Source organism: Montipora foliosa, chromosome 9, assembly GCF_036669935.1.
Source record: "Montipora foliosa isolate CH-2021 chromosome 9, ASM3666993v2, whole genome shotgun sequence".
NCBI lineage: Eukaryota > Metazoa > Cnidaria > Anthozoa > Scleractinia > Acroporidae > Montipora > Montipora foliosa.
In genome coordinates this window covers 48,547,370-48,558,019 of record NC_090877.1, presented here as the reverse complement: position 1 = coordinate 48,558,019, position 10,650 = coordinate 48,547,370, and the positions used below count along the sequence as shown (strand labels likewise).

The following is a 10,650-nucleotide window of genomic DNA, read 5'->3' as shown; positions in this document are numbered from 1 at the left end:
TCTGTTCATGCGCAGAGCGCTACTTAGCGAAATCCAAAATGGCGTCAAGAAAGAGAAAGGCTAACAATAGTAGCTGAGTTACCACGCATTCATGCAACCACGCCTTTGCCGTGCAAAAATTTAGACGGTCAAGGTGTTCACAGCGCGCCGGTTAAATTTTCGACCGTACCGGCTGAAAATTCGTCCTCGATTTTGGCGGTCAAATTTTTGAACGGCGAGGCGTCTAAATTTTCGTACGTTTAGCGTGGATCCGTGTGAACGGAACCCCTAAATGGACGAATTTTCAACCGGTAGAAAATTCGTCCTGTACCGTGTGAACGTAGCCTAAATTAAAATACATTACAAAGACAAAGAAATTGAAGAAAACGCACGTAGCCAGTATAATGCCAACACGAGAAAACGCTGAAAATCAGGGTGTGTTTGGATTTCATTGGTTCAAAGTGCGACCTAAGATTTCTCTACTAATCAGCAAACGCAGTCGCCCAAAAACAAGACAGTTTTTCCTGAATATGTGTTTGAGTCTACAGAGTAAAATTCATTCAGGATTTTAGCACTTGACTGAGAAGTTGCAATCGCATGCAAAGCAAACAGTCAAGGTATCATTCCCTCTGGCCTGCAGGAGAAGCCAAAGGGAATGGGGTGCGAAATACTCCTGTCCAATTCCCTTCGAAGCTTCGCCGCTCTTTCCTCAGTCGCGCACTACAAAACTGACAAAAAGTCAGGGTACCATTTAGTCACCACCAGTTATGAACGCCTTCACCCGCCCCGTTGTGGAACGTTCAGGGGTGGTCCTTTTTTCAATTAAGAAGAGTGTTTTGTTTTCTCTTGTTCTATATCTCAATTCATGGTCTTGTCCCGGCTTGTTTATCCCTAAAAAGGATTTATGTTTCCTGATTTCCTCCTTTGGTTTTGCTCCTCTATTACCCAATTTAGTAGAGGCCTTGTTTTCTTGATTCTTGTCCAAAACCCCCTGGAGACCGTCTTGGTTGACTCGGGACCGGCGATCTCAAAGAACATTAGCCGGTTCCAGGCTCCCAGATAGTCGGGAAAAAGAGAAAAGGCGACCCAAGCCCCCACTCATTTTTCACACGCATCTTTTTTTCTCTTTCCCTACTATCTGGGGGCCTTGAACAGGCTAAAAGAGCATTGATTGAAATCCCGCATGCCATTTGTTTTCTTTCATTTATTTCTCATCATTCATAAGTCTAAAGAATCTAAAAAAGAGCATTTGGAATTGTAATGCTACCTAACTTTGCATGAACGTGAAATGTTGCAAGATCATTGCTTAAAACACAGTTTCAGTGCCACGTCATGAAATTTGCTTTCTTTCAGTGGAGATGAGAAGAATCTACATATGGCCAAATTATCTTTTCGTCTGCGTTCGAACCGTGAATTGAAACTGAAAAAAAAAGGAAAAAATGTTGTTAGAGTCGTGATGTAAACACACTAAAAGCTATTTGTCCTTCTATTTTAAACAGCAGCGGGAGAGGAAATTTCTTTTATGATAGCTGTAGTGTAAAACCTTTATTCTCGTCACCAGAGCCTCGGATCTTCTGCCTGCGCCTGACCCGAGCCTCTGGGAAAATCTATGTAAGAGCAAATGCGCCATGGGGTCGTTATAGCCAAAAACTGGCTATTTGAACCTTACGGTCCCTGTCCACTCCTCGTGCAAACATGATTGTACCAATCAGAGACGCTATTGATTGTTCTTTACAAAAACCAATTAAAAGACATTTGGTTTCAGGGTTCCCCAGAGCTCTTCTCTCCGTCAGTCATGGGCAAAAGAGAAGAGCCCTGCATGGGGTCGAAATTGGTAAAGGAATTTTTCGATATATTAAGATTCAGCTTGATAGTGAGACAGTGAGGACAAAGACAAAGAAAGTGGATGATATGTAAATATTCTTCACATTCAAGCTGAATATTTGATTTTTCGAAAATGGCCTCATCATGCAACAAAGGCGCCAAATCGAGTTTGACATCGGAGTCAAAACAACCTGGAATTACAAGGCATTCAAAGGTATAAAATATACTTACTTATGAACCAATTGCAGCATTGAGCTGAGTCGATAGCTGCCCTTCTTTGACCACAGTAATGGGTATGCAAGGATGTTTATCTTCATCGGGGCAAAACTTTAGATAGTACTGTTAATCATGACAAAAACATTGAGAAAATTAGTGAATACTCGAGAAAATTCAATAATCGAAAGTATTGCACTGCCACCTTTTGTTTGGGTCCGTAGTAAAAGCCATTTCCGAGTTCATATCTGTCCCCCCCCCCCCCCCCTCCCCCTCCCTCTTCCTTCAAAGCTAGTCTGAGTGCGAAGTTTTTGTTATGGGAATTAGGTTTACTTTACATATAGATGAAAACTAATTTTCATAAGAAAAACTTCGCACTTAGACTCTCCTTGAAGACGAGGCAAACATGAACTTGGAAATGGCCTATTCGTTGCTGCCGTGTCCCCGACTTTGTATTTGTCTTCCTTCCCTTGTTATCTGAAGTCTGAATTTTTCTTTTTTTTTTTTTCTGGCTTTCTTTGTCAGTAACTATTTGGTGCCGTAGAAACAGCCTGTTTCCCATATGGAAGCAATTATTTAATGGTAGTTCCTTTGTGCTTGTAAAGCCGTAACTATGTAAGGAGAAGAGAAATTCCTTTGATGCACTATGATCCAAGTGATCTTGGATCAGTGATCCTTTTTCGGATCATCCCAAAGGAACGCATCCTTACATTTGGAATATTGCAACTGCTCCTGTTTTGAGGAGCAGAATTGACGGGATACATTGTGACGCTTATAAACAGCGACGCACCACCGGTATTACCTGGAATTCTGGACAAACCATATTACCAGGATTGAAAAGTCAAGCGATGACACAGACATAAAGATGCGAGAGGAAATCTGACTTACATGGCCGATAATCAAGCCTATCCCGTGGTCACCCTTCCAGTCTTCGCCAATGCGTATGAACAGGTGATCATCACTATCCCTTTTTCCGAAGCGGATGTCCACAACCGACACTACAATTCGAAAAAACAAACGAAAAATTAAAACCGAGATTTCCCAGTTCTCATGAGTTTATGTTTCGATGTCAAAAAAGAGTGTATGGTAGCTAGTCTCATCAAATACGCCTTATTCCAAAATGGCCGCCATTTTAGTATTCTTTTGTTTGATTGCAAATTGCCCCTTTTGGCCTTGTTCAAGGTCAAATATTCTTTTGAATTTTACGTTTGAAAGCGAGGCCAAAAGGGTCAGTTTGCAAGGCAACAAAAGAATACTAAAATGGTGTCTACCCCATAGCTATCACGGTTTCAGATGCCAAAATGAATATAATGCCTCACTTGAATGGAGTGAACTTGTTTAGTTTGTTAACGTCAACGGACATCCTTGAAGTTTGAGAGCAACACAGTCATTCAAATTAAATCTTAAATTTGAAAGGCGACATTTTAAATATCTATTAAAAACACCACTTTTCCTGAAAACTTGAAATAAATGATTCCTCGTTTTTTTCAAACTGACAAAGGGTGTCTGCCTTGTCAACTATATTTTCAAGGTGGAGTTTACGTCGGACTTAAACACTTATTAACCTTCATTTGATTTCATCCTCCTTATACAAACATCAGGCCCTTCAGCTTCTCTCCGGAAAGTTAACATCTCCTCAAATTTCATTTGAGGGTAGGCATCTCTAAGAAAAACAGCAAAAATTTACGACGTTGGAATGAAATTTAATTGTGATTGATATTGATCGCTGGATATGTGAGGGTTGGAAAATGAACGCGGGTCATCTTGTTTAGATGTGGTGGGTAACTCAAAGACATGCCAAGATTGTTAACAAGTATTTGAGGCACAATAAAAAAGAAAGAAGAATTGTCCAAGTGCCTTAAGGCCTACCTGATACATTTCCTACAGGTTATGGGAAATACAGCATAATCAAAATCCCCAGCGCCGATTGGCTGTTCTAATGTAAATTATGCAGAAGACGCTCAAGAAGCTTTGAGAAAAGTGCTATACCCATCGATCTTACCCTTTGTGTTTAAGCATATCCATCCTGCTAACCACTGTGAACATCATCTTCTTCTTCGTCCCCCAAAATGCGAAAGTCTGTCATTGACCATGAAAACCAAAATGCGTGAAAATATAAAATCCAGCTAAGATACGCGTGGCAAGACATGGAATTATTTCTTAACTAGTGGAGGAAAAAGGCGCGACACTGACAAAGATGTTAGAATCTCTGTACGGTGGCCAATTTACATTATCAACTCCGTTGATAAAACCAAATTTTTGTATACTACTTCCCCACCGACGCAGCACCACAGTTTCTTTAGAAACTACCCCTTCATTCATGTTAGATATTGAACGAGGCAGCACCAAGAATATGAAAACAGGGGAGAAAATGAATGTTTTACCTCTCGTACGGAAGGCTTTCGCTTTTTAGCTTGGTTTGGGAACAAATCCAACATGGGGTGATTTTTCGACTCCGGTTTATTGTCATCTGAGAAAAAATAAACAGACTATTAAGGTTAAAAAACAAGGAAGCAACGACGAACTTCCCTTGAAATCCATGTGTTTTTACGCTTCAGGAGTCCTTTCGGATCCCGGGGAAAGGCATTTAACAAAAGAAACAGAGAAAAAAAGAATCATGCAAAGAAAACTCTGTATTAGATATACAGTCATTTGATTGATACAAATTCCTTTAATTTGTTTGTCATTGCTAAAATGGGGGTTAGCCGAGCTGGCATATGCATAGTTTCGAGTTAACATTCTTCAATTTTTCACATACTCATGAGGCTAGGGAGATTCAGAAGGAGAAACGAATTTCAAAGAATAATTTATTGGCCATAATTTTTGTATTTGGTTTATAAGGGTTTACCAATAATGATTAAAAATGGAATCTTACCAACCGTCTCCACTTTAATCCCTAAACCTCTTCGCTCAATCTTGAAACATAAAAGGGAGAGAACGCTTCTAAACATTAACGAAATGTACCTGACTCTAAAACAATATATTTTTTCGGCCTTAAATCTTTTTGCGGAGCTTTAATCTGTTTTGTTTTGTCCTGTACTAGATTAATTAACACACAAAGGGAAAGACTTGATTGGCCGGAGGGCTTTTCTGATCTTTTCTGTGAAATAGTACAGGTGCTTTGGCTTAAAAAGGCTTCACAAGATAAGCAAAAGTAGGAGGTGTGGATACATTATTGAAATTAAAACAGTGTATGGGTGATCCCTTCTTCTGTTTTGCAGACAGCCAGCCGTGGTGCGAGGAGGTTCACGGTTGTGTGGTTCACCGTGCGCTTGTCATCACTTCAGCGCATATTATAATGACTGTAAATTGCTGCAAAGCAGGTTTTTACAATACCACAAGATTATTGGCGTATTCTAATACTCTGAGAGTCTTCTTGTCATTCTTGTTGACTCCTTTTCCAATCCACTGAAACAAATGGCAAAGAACGAAGTTTAGCAGTTAGATTTCATTGAACGGAATCTGAAAACACCAGACGTGACAGTTTTTGGCACCGCTAGGCTCCTTGGAGCGCCCGAGACAATATGGCCACCTTGTGATAAGGGCGAATGGATGCGAAAGCAAAACGTGTAAAATGACATATCTCGTGCATCCCAACACACACAGATAAGTGAACAATTTTTTGTCATGACTGCGGATACGTAGTTGGAGCAAAACATTCCCGACACCTCTCCTTCTTAAGTAAAGGGAGACGTGATCAAGGAAGGGGCCCAGAAAAAAGCAAAACTTGTTTTCTGTTTGCTACTGGTAGACACAGTGATCATAACGACACATAACGAAGTGGTATTACCCGGTAGATCCTGGTTCCATTGTCAACTATCATGACATCATTCGAATCCAGTGCACCTCGCTTCAAAGCTGTTTCACGGACACAGATATTGCGCTGGAAATACAAAGTGAACCAAAGAATCTTTTTGCTGTACATCTTGAGACAGATGTGGAGAACGACTTGGCCAATATTAAATTAATTACGATTCAGTGAAAGCGAAAGCTCATCGCCGTTATTCAATGATGGAACAGCTTAATTAACAAGTTAAGAAGCTTGAGTAATTAATACATGCCCGTAAAAAAGAACTCAAAAAAACGAATTTTGTATTGTTCAGACTTTTTTCCAAATGATTAATTTGTTTAACTGTGATGTTCTCTTCTGGTTCTCTTCGATAAATGTCGAGGGCTTGGCCCCACGAGGCCACGTAGCCAAAAATAATTGCATCAGGAGGGAATTTGCCGGTTGGGGGTGTAGGGATGGCGCTGTTGTAAGAGCACAGTCGCCTCCGACCAATGTGGCTCGGGTTCGATTCCCAGGCTCGGCGTCATATGTGGGTTGAGTTTGTTGGTTCTCTACTGTACACCGAGAGGATTTTCTGCGTGTACTCCGGCTTTCCCTAATCCTCAAAAACCAAAATTTGATTTGATTTGCATTGATTTGCTTATTTCAATTTACAGTGTCCCCAATTAGTGCTCCAGCACTTTTGCATATCAAGAAGTAAAATACAATGAGAAATTTTTGAAGAATGTAAATAAAAAAATCTACGCCTGCGCTACGGAGAGAATAGAGAAGAACTCTGAGACGAATCCTGGGCTCACCCCAAATGGTCCTGTGATGCGGAGAAGGCGCGTTTTGTATTGTGAATGAAGGTTACAGTTGACGCTCTCTTCAGACCTGCGATAAAATAGATGCAGATAATGAGATTACACGCGAGACAACACCGATGAAATGGTCCTTCTAAATCTTCATGGCTTCTTCGTCATCGTTATTGGTTCTTCCCCGTTTGCCTTGGATGCAAGAGATGTGCTGAATTTAGTGAGGCAGCAAAATCCGTTTGCCGTCTTTCATAAGCGTGAAGCCTCATCTCTCGATTTTGCGCTTGACTAAGGTTGCGAAATCGAAAACAAGGTGGGTGAAAAGGGTAAGGATCGAATGGGGAGCTAGCGCAACATGCAGTGATGTCTAGAACACTGAAAACGTCCCATGAAGTCGACAATGGCTTTAAATGTTCCTATTTTTTTCCTTTTCAGGAGAGCAAAGTGAATATCCAATGTCGCACTAGAGGGATTTTGTATAACAATCAATTTGTTAAATTTTTGACATTCCCATGTGTTTCCTCTAGACAGTTTAACCTCGCTCGCTCACCAAGTGGAGCCTCTATCCCCCATATTTGGCCGGTGAGTCAACTCTTTCCCGAGTAGATTTATTCATAGAACGCCTCCCTTGGGAGAATCAGCGGGCCAAAAGCCAATCAAAACAGAGCTATCTCAGCGGGAAGGGAAGTATGATACTTTTCGCAGGAAAAACCTGTTCCTAAAAATACATTTACTCGGCAAAGGATTGACTCGAGGAATTAGTAGAGATAGAGGTTCCCGTTAATGAGTTCCTGCTTCACTGTAACTGTACCCCCTGAATGGGTTAGAATATCGCCAAAGTGTGGTTGCAACATTTTGACCACTGTGATGACGAATACCGTTGTCGATAAGAGTACAGACAACGCTGAACCACTTTCGATTTGTTAAATTTCCTCTGGGAAATATATTTCTTTTAAAGAAGCTACGGCGGAAACGCAAGCCAAAACATTGCAACCACTTTTAAGGGAAGGCGTTAGTGAAAGTCAGTTTTTCCGGATGCTAAAATGTCAAAGTGATCCCATTTAATGTCGTGGCCAGTGGTTTTCACATGATCAGCAATGGCTGATGAATGGTCACTTTTAGCTAGGGCCTTGAAATGTTCTGTTTTTCTGTCATGGAGAACTGACAAGAGTTTAAATGTGGTATTATTTGTGTCCCAGCAAACGGAGCTCGCCCAGGGCAATTCCTTGCCAGCAATAGCCAGCAATATCTGTCAGACTGTATGGAGCATGAAGCATAAAAAAGATTCACTGTTTTTTTCATTGACTCACCCTCCTTTTAATACAGTGAAGTCTTCAAAATAACCTGTGAACCGCTTCGATTCGAAGTCTTGAACTTCTCTGTGAACAAGTGGTGTTCCATCCATCTAAAAAAAACAGGCAACGATTATGGCTTAACTTTATATGTTTTGAATGCTACCTGGTAACCTTTCAAAGGAAGTCTGAAGTTCTTTTCTTTCTTCCTGGAGTGCCTATTTCCTCGAAAGGAATTTCTTGCTAAACTCACGTCTCTCACCGCTTCATCCAAGGCCATTGCATTGTGAAGACCTTTTTCATAAAGTTCCTTCGGTGCTTGCTTTCCTACCCAGCAGTGAATGTCGTAGCTTATCTAAAAGGTAAGAAACACTAGTGCTGCCATCTCAAGTCTAATTGCCAACAATTTCTCATGAGCGCAGTTCATTCTCGCGCGTGCGCACGGTTGAATGAATCGAAGGACACTGATTGCCTACCAAACATTCTGCTGCCGAACAATCAAAAAATTGCCTGCAGTAGCCCCGACGTTACTTAGTTTTTCCAGCTCTTTTAAGTCATCGACAAACTTGGTGGTTTTTATAAGCGTCTTTCACGTTCCCAATTGATTGCCGGAAGGCGTCATTTACGGTCACTTGATACAATCGTACGTTTTCAAGCCCTCATCAGCGGCTATGTATTTTTAACCGCAATGAAAGAAAATTAGCAAGAGCTTCAGGCAAACTCCTTATCACTCCTACCGTGGTATTTTTTGCACAGTTCAAAATTATGTACACTTCATCGCTGAAAAACTTTCCTTTGGCAGCTAATTCCCATTCTACAACCTCCTGAAAAAAAGAAGGAAAATATCAGGCTAGCAAGTGCGCTCTTTGATGGCTAATCAAGCAAGGCACCAATGCAATCCTCGCTGCATTAGATTGTCGATTAGATTTTCGGTGTAGAATGTTATTAGGCCATCCCCTCTTTTTTTCGTTTACCTTCGAATGCGTTTCCCGATACTGGATCGGTGGGTCGGATTGAAAAAAAAAACAGTTAAAAAAGTCACTAGAAGACTCTGAATAGGAATGGTTTAACTACGTAATTACTTTTTTTTTTTTTGAAAATGCCAAAAATTTGGGCTGGTCGGACGACGGTAAACGAAAAAAAAGAGGTTATGGCCTAAAAAAATTGACAAATTTACCGGCCATGCGTTATAGTAGACATTTGTTTAGGAAAGAATTATTTTTTGTGTCTGTTTTTACTAAGGTTACTTTCTCCCATACTGTTGGACCCCACCCCCACTGACTTATATTTTGCCAGCTGCTGACTTACAGTTACTTTTTCCTTATTTGGAAAAGAAAGTGTACTTCTGAAAAGGTGTCCTCCGCGAGAGGAATTCATTCCAAACAAAGTGGTCTTAAAATCGCTACGTTTGAAAAGTTTGTTATGTTTAAATTACTTCAATTTCGATTTGGAGTAGTCTTAAACCTCTTTGAGTTTTGAATGAAATTTTAAACCGCATTAAACACTTTTCCCGAAAAAAAAAACACATGAGATGATATTCTGGCTAACTTTTTAAAATTATGCAAAAGTTTACTTGAGGTACTCCAGCAGAATTATATCAGTTACTCTTGAGGCTATAATTTTTAAATAAGCTTCGTAAATCAGTAAAACTGCTTTAATGCATGACAAAATCTGGAAACTATCTTTTTTATGTGCGATTGTTTTTTATACTGATCCCTACATTGAAAGAGACTCTCTTTTCGCCGACTTCAGGTTGAAAATGTTTATAGTTAATTATGGATATCCCTCGTTTTTTCTCTTCAAATCGCCGATATACAGAGTCAATCAGATGTTAAGTATACCAATTGTGAATAAAAGGTAGGGAATCCACCAAACTTTCAAAAGTCCGGAAAATTAAAGAATTTTTGCAATTCAGCGTTGAGTTATCATTAATAATTACATGCCGAAATATTTTATCGACAAAATGTGAGCTAGCGCCGCTGTTTTCATTAACATATTCGTTCTAATTAAACTAAGATTTCAACAGTTTTCCAATATTCTCAGGAGAGAGTGTTTGAAAAGACAAACTTGGCCGAGCAAATTAAACGTAGACAGGCTAAGTATATGTAATCAAAGCATATTTTACCGCGATGTATCTTAATCATTGACAAGCAATAGAAGGAGAAAAAGCTCCAAACTTTCAACTCTGACAAATATAAATCGTCTTACGCCTTCTTCGGTGACTTTCCAAGCTTGCCGTCCGGAATCTTCAACATGTCTGAAACGTTCCTTCCATAGTCCCTACGCAGGGCAAAAATGAAAATTCTAAACTGTAACAAGCTGTCTGCCACGCAAGTTAAACTGAGCCAGTTTTTTTCGCCTTACAGTAATCTCTGGATTTTCGGGGAAGAGCTTTATTTCCTCATCTTGCCAAACATATGGCGTTTGTTCCATTTTTTAAGGACAACGCAACTCGCGGTATTCTCAAATATGTTTTACCGCGAACAGATGAAATACAAACAATGTTCGAACGCTGGAACGAATGCTACTCCTTTAACCAAATTTATAGAAAAATTTTACTGTCAAAAAGAAAACTCTTGCAATGTTACTGGTTAGTATACACAAAAAAGTTTTTATTTTGCAGTTTCTAAACAAGAACCTTTTGTCATCGGCTTATGCAGGTAGGTTTCTACTCGCTTATGTGAAACTGTTCTCTGCATGGAATTTCACTCGTTTTAATTATGTATAAGTTCAACTATTGTCATCCTGAAGGACTTAT

General features: G+C 39.9%; 1 protein-coding gene across 3 annotated transcripts; it reads right to left on the bottom strand.

The window, feature by feature from the left end:
* Positions 1-1,246: 1,246 nt before the first annotated feature.
* On the bottom strand, positions 1,247-10,420 carry LOC137970028 (gelsolin-like protein 1). 3 transcript variants are annotated; one of them, XM_068816479.1, is made up of 15 exons: positions 10,257-10,420; positions 10,101-10,172; positions 8,630-8,716; positions 8,146-8,247; positions 7,911-8,005; positions 6,604-6,679; positions 5,807-5,899; positions 5,353-5,424; positions 4,892-4,931; positions 4,401-4,486; positions 4,019-4,095; positions 3,582-3,679; positions 2,905-3,014; positions 2,035-2,142; positions 1,247-1,399 (listed from the first exon to the last, which is right to left on the bottom strand). In XM_068816479.1, exons 1-14 carry the CDS (start codon positions 10,323-10,325, stop codon positions 2,035-2,037), a joined length of 1,185 nt encoding a protein of 394 aa, XP_068672580.1. In that variant the 5' UTR covers positions 10,326-10,420; the 3' UTR covers positions 1,247-1,399. The 3 variants fall into 3 exon arrangements, with proteins under 3 accessions (XP_068672580.1, XP_068672581.1, XP_068672582.1); XM_068816480.1 differs by having other exon boundaries at positions 8,155-8,247; XM_068816481.1 differs by lacking the exon at positions 8,146-8,247.
* Between the last annotated feature and the right edge of the window lie 230 nt (positions 10,421-10,650).

What these genes read in the sequence shown, in the direction of transcription:
- LOC137970028 (XM_068816479.1), bottom strand. Translation starts at nt 10,325, where the DNA reads ATGGAACAAACGCCATATGTTTGGCAAGATGAGGAAATAAAGCTCTTC. An exon ending in GGAAAGTCACCGAAGAAGGC is followed by an intron (nt 8,717 to 10,100) that starts GTAAGACGATTT and finishes TCTTTTTTTCAG; the next exon opens with GAGGTTGTAGAATGGGAATT. An exon ending in GAGGATGAAATCAAATGAAG is followed by an intron (nt 3,015 to 3,581) that starts GTTAATAAGTGT and finishes TTCGAATTGTAG; the next exon opens with TGTCGGTTGTGGACATCCGC.